Consider the following 12,169-nt stretch of genomic DNA (forward strand, 5'->3'; position numbering starts at 1 on the left):
CCCTGAACACCTCTGTCGATGGGCACAGGGGGATTTTGGGGTGTCCATCAACAGTGTGCAGTTTTCTGGAGTGATCCAGGCATCAGGACACGGGGGGGATTGGGTGAACCAGTTCAGGAGGTCCCCAAGAAACCAGGGAGTGGGAGTTACTGGTGTGTACTGGGTCCTCTGTGCCTGCGTCTTCCAAACCAGGGGTGGAAAGATTGGGATGAAAAAGGACAAAACCAACCCAATGGATTTTCAACCCATCTGGGGGCCTCAGTCAGTTCAGTACTTTGGCGTATCAGGACTCTTCCCTCTCCTTGTATTTTAACAGGAAAAACTCTCAATTTTTCCCCTGGAACTCACGATTTTGTTTCTGTTGCAGACTGACTTGGAGCGGCACCTGCCTAGAGCTTATTTATGGGGTTCACAGGCCTGTTCCATCCCCCTTTGGAATTTCCTGCTCTGTTCCCTACTCTCTACCCACACCTCTCCTGCATTTTGGGGACCACAGTGTCCCTCAGTTCCCAACAACAGCATCCCAACCATCGGTGATGGGTGAGCCCACCCTGTAGCTGCTGGGTCTGGTGGGGCTTTGGCTCATTTGGGGGATCAATGACACTTTTTCCTCCTGTTGTGACATTTCTCTTCTCCTTTTCAGTGCTGAGAAGCCACCGGGGAAGCATTTTTAACGAAGTGGATCAGCAGCAGGTGCCTGCCTGCAGGTGGAGGGGAAAGGGAACTTCATGGTGAGTAAGGAGGGTCTGTCTGTGTTTCCTAGATGTGCGGGATGTTGGCATCCACATCTGCAGCAGGTGACTCCCGGATTTGAGGATTTTCATATCAGAGCTGGGCAGAACTACAAAAACTCACACCTGAACCGGGCCCCAACTATGGGCACAGATGGGAGCCCTTGGCTGAGCCCTGGGGACACACCTGGGGCCAACACCAGCTCCCAAAACCTTATGAAAGCTCCTGATGCCTTTGCAAGCAGCAGTGGGACCTCCAGCAGGAGCACGGCTTCTCCATCCAGCTCAGGACCATCATCTGAACAGCTGAAATTCCCAGCTTGGAGCATCCCAGAACTCCAGAGTCACTGCTTGTAGGCGCCCTGGCAAGCTGGGAGCGGCAAGCAGAGAGTGCAGCTCACGCAGCCCTTTGGTGCCACCAAATCCTCCGAGTGCCCGGAGCATCCTGATTGTTGCCACACCCAAGACAACCCCAAATCTGGGAGGTGTTTCCATTCCACACTCCAAATTATTTAAATTTCTTGCTTTCAAAGAAAAAAAAAATTGTGTAAATTTTGGAATAGAGCACGATTCCTCCTCGGCAGCACCCAGGAGGAGTGGCCACGTGTCACACAGTCATGTGAGCACCGGGGCGGAGGGGATTAGGGTGTCACCCAAAACGTGCGTGGCTGTTGCTTGAAAAGAGGCAAAACGGAGCTTTTTTCAGAGAAACTGTTCCAAGAAACTGGTTTTTGGTGAGGAACGCCTGGAGGACATGCGGCCCCGCTCTCCCCAACACCAGGAGCAGGCTGCGGACAAACAGCTCCTTGAATTGGATTTCATGGGACATTAGAGGCATGAAGAGACCTGTCACAAGAATTAAATCTGAACCAGAGCCAGACAGCTTCAAACAGATGTTGGGCTTCAGCAGGAGAATATTCCTTTGTTTTACTCAGTGTTTTCCCATACGGAAAAGGAACATCTGTTCCGATGCTTTCGCGGTGCTCCGGAGCTGAGATGGGATGGGATTATCCCTGCCAGAAGCAATTGGTCACTAAACCCTCCTGGCCTCGCTGCTCCTGGGGAAGAAGGTGAGACCAGGGATGCTTTTCTCCAGTGCTGGATGGACCCACTGGAGCTGTCACGGTGGAACAGATCAGGGGGTCGATGTATCCACCGTGCCTGCAGCAATACAGCTGGATAAAAGTACTGGATTCAGAGTGGTTGTCCATGGAAAATTGGTCTTTTTGGATTTTATTTGTCCTCTAGGAAGTACTTCTACAGGAGGTGTCTCTGCCCACGGGAGAGGACTGGAGCAAGTTGGTCTTTAAGGTCCCTTCCAACCTAAACCATTCCATGATTCTAGAAGAGGAAAACTTTGGGGTTTATCTTTGTTGCAGAAAAAAACCTGGATATCCAGCACATTTCCATTTGGGATGATGTGACCAGGAGGTCTGGTGGCCCCACTGCTCTGTTTTGGACAAGTTTTAGATGATGTTTCCCGTGACTTAACTTGTCCTCAGAGCTGGGAGGTGAAATGGAGCCAGGCAGGCCAGGATGTGGGAGGCCTGGGATACTGCCCAGCAGTGTTTGGCTCTCTGGAAGTGCCTAAAGGGGATCCAGGAGAGCTGGAGAGGGACTGGGGAAAAGCACCTGGAGGGACAGGACACAGGGAATGGCTTCCCATTGTCAGAGGGCAGGGTTAGATGGGATATTGGGAAGGAATTGTTCCCTGGGAGGGTGGGCAGGCCCTGGCACAGGGTGCCCAGAGCAGCTGTGGCTGCCCCTGGATCCCTGGCAGTGTCCCAGGACAGTCTGGACGGGGTTTGGAGCCACCTGGGACAGTGGAAGGTGTCCCTGCCATGGCAGGGGTGGCACTGGGTAGTCCTTGAGGTCCCATCCAACCCAAACTGTCCCATGATTCCACGATTTCCCAGTTACAAGATTCCATTTTTCAAAATTCCACCAAAGCCCCACAGTTTTGCAGCCCAAGGCCCCGTGGTCCCCTGAGAAATGAGGCACTGCCAGCACACACTCCCTGGTCCTGCTCTGTAGGTGACTGGCTTTTCATGGAGTGTGTCCCAGTTCCATCCAGAGAAGGGAAAAAGGTCAGAAGGGAATAAAATGGAGTGTCAGCAGCAGAGGGAAGGGATAGCACAGTGTGGAGAGAGGTGGGACAGCTGGATCCTGCCTTAGCTGAGAGGCACAAACAGCTGGGAGAGGGGCCAACATGCCCGTGACGGGGTCCCCATGAGGCACAGCCGGGCAGGAGAGCTGGGAGCATCCGTGTGGATGATGGAGCTGAGACTGGAAATGAGCAGCTGGAAATGTAAATCACATTCACCATCACTGCTGCCCGTTCCCAGAGCAAAACAAAGCTCGGGGAGTGCCTGGTGTCTCCTGCCTGGGGTGGGTCCAGGTGAGGAGGAATTGCTGCAGAGCTACGCTTGGGGTGGACCTGGCTGCCCCAGGATCCCTGGAAGTGTCCAAGGCCAGCTTGGACGGGGCTTGGAGCAACCTGGGACAGTGGAAGGTGTCCCTGCCCATGGCAGGGGGGTGGAAGGAGACGACCTTTAAGATTCCATCCAGCGCAAACCATTCCCTGCTTCCATGAAAAGGCTGGAAAGCTTCTGCAGCTGGCACGGCCGCCTCGGGCACAGCCACGGCGGGGTTCGCTGCCAGACCCGGCGAGAGAACTCCTGGGAGCATCCGGGAGCCAGCCTGGAGCTTTCCCGGCTGCTTTTTGGACACGGGGCTACTCCTGTCACCTCCGCCCGATCGTTTAATTGCAGCCACCTCCCCGCCCTCCCGCAGCCCCCTCCCGCCCCAGTCCTCCCCCCGCCCCCTCTGCAGGCTGGCCGGGCACTAATTGAAAAGCCTAATGAGGTCCCAGGGGTCTCCTGCAGAGATGGAGCTAATTAGGGGCTCCACCACGAACACCGAGGTTTCTTCAAACCTCCTTTTTTTTTTTTCGGGGGCTGGAGGGGAGGGCGCAGCAGATGTCCTGTTATCCCACTCTGCACCGGGATAAGGCTGGTGCTCCATGCTCTCCGGGCTCCTGCCAAAGCAGCTGGTGCAGAGGCAGTGGCTACACTTAATACATTTTAATTAGCATCATTAAATTCTTCCATTTGCTAATTGTTTCTCCTTTTGATCCTTTATCCTGACCAGATTAGCCCTCGGGGGGAAGGGGTGGGATGGGGGATGCAGACGTGTTGGACAAGGTGAGGACTTTATTGTCTTGACACCAGACCTTGGGACAACACGTTAAAACACCCCAATTAGTGTTAATTAAGGCCAGATTTGTGTGTCCAGCCTGCTCTTGGTGGCTATTCTCAGAAAGAGTCATCCCTGAAAAGTGAATCCACAAGGATTTGTAGAGAAGAGATGGCACCAGTTCAGGAGCGCCCCAAAACTGAAGCTGGGATGTGGAGCTGTTGTTCCGGTGATAACGTGCTCAGGTTTTGGGGTGTCCTGTGCAGGGCCAGGAGTTGGAGTCAATCCTTGTGGTCCTGGTGGGTCCCTTCCAACCGGGGATGTTCCACGATCCAGGACCGGCAGCTGCCATCACGCTGGCTTGGGCTGCACTGTGAGGGACATGAGGGAAGGGGAGGTCACTGATCCTGTTTATCCTGCTTGATCCCAGGAAAAGTGTTGGATCCTGGTGCAAGCCACCAGGCTCTGGGCTGATGTCAGCCTCATCCATGGTATTTTGGGCAGAATTCCATTCCCAGAGGCATTGTTGTAAATCCAGAGGAACTTGGCCTCTGCTCAGTCACTCTTGACTTCCAGGGGGTGAGTGAAAGCTGAGCATGAGAAGCAGCCTCAATTCTCTGTTTAAATCCCAAAAAAGCATTGGGCCAACTGTTCTGGTCTCCTTGGGAAGGCTGGCACGGGCAGAGCCAAGCAGCAGGGATTCTTGGAATGTGTTGAATTGAACTGAGATTCCCCAGAGATTGGGGGGAAAAAAAAACCATGAGAGAAGAAAACCAACCACGTCTTCTGCCACACTCCAAGGCAGGATTTTTCCCCAGTTATTCCCCAATCACGGTGTGGGATTCGGTTGATTTCCATGTGATGTTTTTCCTGTGTTTTAGGGTTAAATGGAGTGGCTGCCCCATCCCTGGAAGTGTCCAAGGCCAGGTTGGATGGGGCTTGGAGCAAGTGGAAGGTGTCCCTGCCATTGGCAGGGGGTGGGACTGGATGGTCTGTAAGGTGCCTTCCAACCCAAATCACTCTGGGATTCCATGATTCTGTGAAAAGCTGGATATTTAGTCCAGAGAAGGGAGATTTAACAGTCTAAACCAGATAAAAGGAAAGACCTGAACAGTCCTGGGTGCCCGCTGACAGGCACAGCCAATTTCCTGCTGCTGCCGGGAGCCACTGCTGTCGGACAGGACACGTCCACTTGGGCCAAAAAAGAAAAACAACAGGTTATCCAAAAAATTAAATAAAATCCGAAAAATAACACAGTATTAAAAAAAAAGAATGAATGCCCGAAAAATACCAGGTTACCCAAAACCAGCAGGTTCTCCAAAGCCGTCCTGAAGCAAAGCAAAGGAAACCAGCCCTGATTTCCTGCCCGTTGCCCCCCAGCCTCGCCCACTCCAGAGCTGGGAGTGCACTCCCAGCGCCCGCCTGGGGCCGTTGCTCACTAACCTGCTCACTAACTCCCCGCCCTGGACTCTCAGGCTCGGGAAACAGACCCCAAACCGGCGGGTTTTACCCCAAAACGCTGCTGAGACCCCACAGGGGGCCCCGCGCCCGCCAGGGGGCGCCAAGCGCCTCCCAATGGGGCTCCAGCAGGCCTAGGCCCCGCCCCGAGCGCGAGACCACGCCCACAGACCCGCCCCGGTGCTGCCTAGGCCCCGCCCCAACCGCGAGACCACGCCCACATACCCGCCCCTGTGCGGCCTAGGCCCCGCCCCGAGCGCGAGACCACGCCCACATACCCGCCCCTGTGCGGCCTAGGCCCCGCCCCAACCGCGAGACCACGCCCACAGACCCGCCCCGGTGCGGCCTAGGCCCCGCCCCGACCGCGAGACCACGCCCACATACCCGCCCCTGTGCGGCCTAGGCCCCGCCCCGAGCGCGAGACCACGCCCACAGACCCGCCCCTGTGCGGCCTAGGCCCCGCCCCGACCGCGAGACCACGCCCACAAACTGCCCCTGTGCGGCCTAGGCCCCGTCCCGAGCGCGAGACCACGCCCACAGACCGCCCCGGTGCGGCCTAGGCCCCGCCCCAACCGCGAGACCACGCCCACATACCCGCCCCTGTGCGGCCTAGGCCCCGCCCCGCGCACTTAGACCCCGCCCAACGCCTCAAGCCCCGCCCCATCCCGCTCAGGCCCCGCCCCCGCACGGCCGCTCTCGCTTTCTCCCGTCCCCTCCCCTAGTTCTCGCGAGATCTGTGCCCGGAAGCGGCACCTGCGTGCCGAGCCGGCCGTGAGGGGCCCGCCCGCCATGGAGGCCCCGCGCCCGCTGCTGCTGCTGCTGCTGCTGCTGCTGTTGCTGGGGCTCTGCGCCGCCGGTGAGGGGCCGGTGACACACTGGGCGGGCGTGCCGGGCGTGCCCGGGGAGGGGTCGCGGAGGGACAGCCGCTGGGGAACTATGGCAGGGGCGGGAGAGGGCAGCCAAGCCCTTTGGGCCGGGGGTGGGTCAGGCACCGCGCTTGGTTTGCGGGGCCTCCTCTGGCCTTGGGCCCCTCCGGCGGGAGGGGTTCCTTGTGGTCCGCCGCGTTTGGTCACCCGGGGGTTTCCCCTCTCCCCCCGAGATCCTTCCTCTCCCTTGAGGTTCCCCTCCCCATCTGCTCCCGCCTGTCCCCGTGGGTTCCCCGGCTCCTGTGGGGTTTCCCCTCTTCCTCCCGTGGGTTCCACCGTCTCTCTCGGGGGATTTCCCCTCTGCTCTCCAGCTCTCAGCCTCCCCAGTGCTGACGGGCTGGTCTCCGTGCTTGCCCACAGCAGCGGGGCAGCAAACGGATCACAAAGAATCTTCCACAGAGTCTGAGGGAACCCAGGCAGCTGGAGGAGGTGACAACCAGGAACACACGAACGCAAACAACCAAAACCAGCAGCAGGATAATTCCGACAACAACGGTGACCCCCAAACAGACACGAGTAACAAGACCAGGGCAGATGAGGAGCAGAAGGCAAAGAACGACGAGAAGGGTGGAAATCTGAATGGAAGCGACAACAAAAAGAACGAGGAGGAGGAGAAGAAGAAAAAAGAGGCACAGAATGACAGCGGCCAAGGCGGCAGCACGGGGGCTGCCCAGGGTGGCACAGGTGCAAATGGGGCCAGTGAAAGCGGCAATGCAGGAGGCGGGGGACAAGGGGATGGAGCGCAGAACAGCAGCAGTGGCAGCCCAGGCAGCGCTGGCACTGATGCCCAGGGCAACAATGGCAACAGCACCAGTGGCCAAAGCAGCAATGGCAGCAGCACTGGTGGCCAGGGCAACAATGACAGCGGCACTGGTGGCCAGGGCAGCAATGACAGCAGCACTGGTGGCCAGGGCAGCAATGGCAGCGGCACTGGTGGCCAGGGCAATACAGGCAGTGACAACGGTGTCCAGACTGATGGCCAGAACAAAAACAGTCAGCAGAACAACGAGAAGGACAAGAAGAAGAGCCAGGATGGCAACAACCCAGAGAGCTCCAAGAGTGAGGACGGCAGTGAGAAGAACAAGGCTGGCACCAGCGAGAGCAGCGACAACGAGGGCGGCAAGAGCACAAATGGCAGCAACAAGGACCAGGCCACCAACCAGGGCAACAGTGGGGCTGGCACCCAGGGCAGCGAGGCCGGTAATGGGCACACAAACGGGAACACTGGCCAAGGCAGCAGTGGTGGGCAGCAGGCCCAGACCGAGACCCAGGACAATCAAAAGAACTCCCAGGAGGAACAAAACCCTACGGAGGACGACAGCTTTTCGGAAAATCAAGAAAACGCCGGAGAGGAGGCGGCCAAGGCTGAGGAGGGCAGTGACAGCTCTGTAAATCAGGAGAGAGAGAAGAGTGTTCCCTCCCTGCCCAGGGCCCACTCAGAGAGCAGCCACTTCTTTGCCTACCTGGTGACCACGGCCATCATCGTCGCGGCCCTGTACGTGGCCTACCACAACAAACGGAAGGTGAGCAGCCCTGCTCAAGCCCTGAGGGGTGGGACTGGGGCCCACTGAGTCCTTTCCCCTCATCCTGGCTGGTTTCTCACCAGTACCTCCTAGTTTGGTTCATGTTCATGTGGTCCCAACAGCAGTGGGAGGAGCAGGGGATTTGTGACCAGGAAAGGGGTCAGATCTGGTGGAAACTGAGTGTCCTCAGCTCTGCTGCTGATTTTCAGCTGAGAGGTGAAAGCACAAAGGGGTGTGAGATCTCTGCGTGTTTTCTCTGACAGTTTTCTACTGAGTTTTCTGTAGCAGGTTGCACAAGATTGGGGTTGTTTTTCCTCTCATAAAGCTGGTTTTGAGGGAGGAGAAAGAAAACAAATTCTTACTGTTTTCTGCTTGTTGAGCAAACCTCGTTATCTGTCGTAGCTGGGGTCAAGTACTGGGATTTATATATTTCAGGTGTCACAGGAAAAGGGTTGTAAGAGCAGGCGAATGAAAAACCACAAGTAAGCCTGTGTTGGAGGCTGCTGTCCCACTCACCCTGTCTCCATTTTTCTCTCTCCAAAGATCATTGCTTTCGCTCTGGAAGGAAAAAGATCAAAAACTGGTCGGCGGCCCAAATCTGGTGATTATCAGAGACTGGATCAAAAGGTGAGACCCAGCCCAAAGTGGGGGTTGGCACACCTGGTGTGCATTGGAAATACAAAATATTGGCCCTTTGCATTAGAAAGGGTCCCAAAGCCCCACCTCAGTCAGTTTGGGAAAGCAGAGTTTGGTGCAGAAGCAGGGTTTTGCCAGGAAATGGAAACAGTAACACTGAGAAATGCTGGCAGAGCTGACCCAGGGCAGAGGTGGGACGCTCTAAAGCTGGACTGTGCTGAACCACTTTGTCACTGATCCAAATGACTTGTCAGAGAGGTTTTTAGTGGGACACGGGTAGGATTTGGGGAGAAATCCCTTTCTTCTCTCCCTTGAAACCTTTTTCTACCTCTTGCTCTTCAAGGCAGATGTGCCTATAATTATTTTCTGCTGTGGGAAGAGGAAAGGGAGGAAAACAAAGGCAAGAGCTCGTGTTTGCTTTGGGAGCTCCTCAGCCCACTCAGGTCTGGACAGAGCAGCAGAGTAATTCTGAGCTTCCAGGTAGTTCCAACCTTTCCTTTTGCCTTTCCAGATCTAGATTTCTCCTGGGGTGATGATGGCCGGCGATGGGAATGCTGTGCTGCCACAGTTGGATTTCAGTCCACGGGAAGGAGGGGAAACGCTTTTTGTTTTGCACCTGCACCTTGATAAAACCTCTCACTTCCCTAAATTGCTCCTTTCCCAGCTGCCTTGTCTTCCCCCTGGGTGTCTGGCTGTGGAAAAGCCAGTCCCAGAACTGCACACCTAGGACTTCTGTGTCCCAGTGCAATGGAATTTGCCATCCACTGGACTGACCCCTCCTTTTGGGGAGGGGGAATTAAGGATCTGCTGCACAATGAGCCATGGGACTGTCCCTTGCCTGGAAACGGAGCTGCCTTGGTCTCCTCCTCCTTCTCCTCCATCTCTTGGGTTTGGATGCTCAAGTTGGGAGCATGTGTGTTCTCTTGCACTTGTTTGGAATTGAACTACCACAGACTTGGATTTGGGTTTTCTCTCCCTCACCAACTTTCCAGTTCCTCACCCAGGTTCCCTTTTCCACACACACTTTCAGCCATGCTGAAGCAGTTTTTGTGGTGTAGCTCAAACCCTTTGTGCTCTATGCAGCTCTTTTCCCTCCCAGTGCTTCCAGTTCAGCGTTTGCACTGGGGGTGTTGGTTGTGGTGTGGTGCTGTGGAAGAGGGAAGAGGCTGGGGAAGCTCCGTGCCCTGTCAGGGATGTAGATGGGAAGATTGCTTCCTCCCCCTTGTCAGGTGTAGGAAGGAATGTAAATCCCCGAGGAGTTTGGGATGGATGAGTGAAGCTCCCAGTCCCTCAGCTCCCCAATTTGTGTTGGACTGGTACCAGTTGAACCAAGGGCTGCCAGAGGGGTTGGTGCCCCAGTTACACCTGTGAGGTGGTTTTCATGCCTGTAATTCTACTCCTAAGAGGTTTGTTCGAGCTGGGATGTTTCTGGAGAGGGCACAAAGTACCTGCTTGGCTCCTGCTTTGGATTTTTCCAGTATAGGCAGAAAAAATGGATTTGAGGAACCCAGAGCTACTCACGCAGGCACCCAGCTGTGCCACAGCAGGTGCCAGCCGTGTGCCAGTCCCGCGTTTGCCAACTGACTGCACAGGAAGGATCCCAGGACAGTTAAATTCCCTCCTGGAGGGCTTTTTTCTGGCCTTCTCAGGCTTGGGAACAATCAGCTCCTTGCTCTGTGGTCACCTTGGACAAGGGCAGAGCCATTTCCTGGTCACTGTGAAAGCTGCAGCTCTAGTTTTGATTTCCTGATAGTTCATTCCAAGAGGGGAGAGAGGGCTTGACTTTCTCCAGACCCTAAAATCATCCTTTCCCTTTTTGCTGGCTCTTGGCAAGCACAAGGAGCATGAAAGTCCCTCTTGGCTTTAGAGAGTTCTCAGGAGTTTCCCTAGGAAACATCTAGGATGCAAAAAGGACTTCCAGGAGTTGTTCTGGAGAGCAGGAGGGTGGAGGGAAAGGAAAGGGAAACAGGAATGTAACTCTCACGGAAGAGGATGGGAACCTCATGCACCCTGCTCCAGAGCTGCTGTGGGATCAGCCGGGCTGGGGGGCTGCTTTAGGGCAGGGCTGGGGAGGGGGACACTGACTTTTGGCTGGTGACAGTGGGGAGACAAACCCTATTCCAGTGTGTGGAATTCCATGTGCTCCTGGGCTGCTCCGGCCACGATTTTTGGAGTGTGTGTGCTTTTTGGAGTGTGAGTGCTCTATGCCTGCTTTGTCCTGTTTTGTTTTTTTTTTAAATTGAATGATAATTTAGAAAGGTGGGGGGTTTTTTTTCACCATCTACTCATTTTTCTGTCCTGGGAGCTGTTTCAAATCTCTCTTGCTCCAGGCTGTGGGAATCCCACCCTGCTGCCAACAGGGGAGGGAATATTTGGACCTCAAACACCTCGATCCCAGGCTGAGCCAAGCGCAAGCTCATTGGGGTAATGAGGATGCACCTCACGGGTCTGGGGAGAGGCAGAGCTCACATCAGGCTGACTTGGGGGGGTTTTCCCCCAAAATCTCCCTGCCAGCACTTCCCGAGGCTGGTGTGTTCTGCCAGCGGTCTGGGCTGCCCGAAACCTCTGGGAATTGCTCCCAGTTTGTTGAGTTTATGGTATTTATGCAACATGTCCCAAAGGGGTCAAGGTGTGCAGAACCTTTTCCTTTTGGACACACATGTTTTCCATGGATGGTGTCTGTCGGTACAGAGGGGTTTTTTGCCAAATATTCCTACTTTTTAGGCTTGAGCCAGCACTTGATTTGTTTTCTGCTGTGAAACGCACCTTGCTTGGAAGGATCAGAATTTTTTACAGTTCTTTGTACTGTTTTTTTTATTTTCTGTGTGGCGAAGTCAGTAAATGGATTTTAAAAGACCCAAAACGCTGAGTTTTCATTTCTGTCTTGGTTTTGTTTTTTTCACATTCTTTGCATGGTTTCCGTTGACAGCTGGCACCAAAGGTGCAAGGTGTCTCCTCTTCATGCAAAACCAATTTGATTTTGATAAAAACACCTGGTTTTGTGGAGCTGTTTGTGCTCAGAGCCCCGTGTGCAGCCGGAAGGAGCCCAGACAGGCCCAGGCCAGAGTGGATTTGAAGTTTCCAGTCTGATTTCCAGTATGAGCCCAGCTCCACCGGGGCTGGCATAGGGTGGTGTGAGGTCAGGGCCCAAGAGGAGATTAAACTGCTCTGGACAGAGCTTAGTCGTGAGCTCTCCTCTTGGATTTCTTCTTTCTCCTCCAGAGAGCCTCAGAGGGCAGGACATTCCAGCTTGTTGGAGCAGCAGCAACTGGGAGACTGGAAAAGAGAGTGGTGTGGCTGCTGCTGCCAGCCAGCTGTGGGAAGGGATGAGACGGTGCCTGATCCCCGGTGGATGACGAGGGTACTTTTGGGGAGTGTTTCCTGCAGCGAATGGAAGAAACTCCCTCCTTTCCCCCGCCTCTTTTCCCTAAAAGGAGGAAATCCCGCCTTCCGCTCTCCGCTCCGGTCCGGGCCGTGGCGAACGGCCCGGCTGGAGACAGGGAGGGCCACTGGATTTCCTGGGGATGGGGTTACTGACAGCTTGCAGGAGGAAAAACGGTGAAAATGGGGGTCAAATGAAAATTCCCATGGGGATGTGGGGTCGGGAGAGACCTTACAGACCCCCCAGTTCCAAGCCTTGCTAGGAGGGCTCAGAGCTCTGCTCCGTGTCCTTAGGATGAGTTCCCAAAAAAACCCACTG

The 12,169-nt window shown here is 55.3% G+C and overlaps 1 protein-coding gene across 1 annotated transcript; it reads left to right on the forward strand.

Moving 5' to 3' along the window:
• The first annotated feature begins 3,907 nt into the window (after nucleotides 1-3,907).
• On the forward strand, nucleotides 3,908-11,332 carry TGOLN2 (trans-golgi network protein 2). The gene is made up of 7 exons (XM_048290037.1): nucleotides 3,908-3,934; nucleotides 5,629-5,723; nucleotides 5,788-5,933; nucleotides 6,058-6,240; nucleotides 6,671-7,833; nucleotides 8,377-8,460; nucleotides 8,981-11,332. Exons 1-7 carry the CDS (start codon nucleotides 3,908-3,910, stop codon nucleotides 8,984-8,986), a joined length of 1,704 nt encoding a protein of 567 aa, XP_048145994.1. The 3' UTR covers nucleotides 8,987-11,332.
• The last annotated feature ends 837 nt before the right edge of the window (nucleotides 11,333-12,169 follow it).

The sequence above is a fragment of the Corvus hawaiiensis genome, chromosome 36 (genome assembly GCF_020740725.1).
Source record: "Corvus hawaiiensis isolate bCorHaw1 chromosome 36, bCorHaw1.pri.cur, whole genome shotgun sequence".
NCBI lineage: Eukaryota > Metazoa > Chordata > Aves > Passeriformes > Corvidae > Corvus > Corvus hawaiiensis.

What these genes read in the sequence shown, in the direction of transcription:
- TGOLN2 (XM_048290037.1), top strand. Translation starts at nt 3,908, where the DNA reads ATGGGGGATGCAGACGTGTTGGACAAG. An exon ending in ATGCAGACGTGTTGGACAAG is followed by an intron (nt 3,935 to 5,628) that starts GTGAGGACTTTA and finishes TGTGCGGCCTAG; the next exon opens with GCCCCGCCCCGAGCGCGAGA. An exon ending in ACGCCCACAGACCCGCCCCG is followed by an intron (nt 5,724 to 5,787) that starts GTGCGGCCTAGG and finishes TGTGCGGCCTAG; the next exon opens with GCCCCGCCCCGAGCGCGAGA.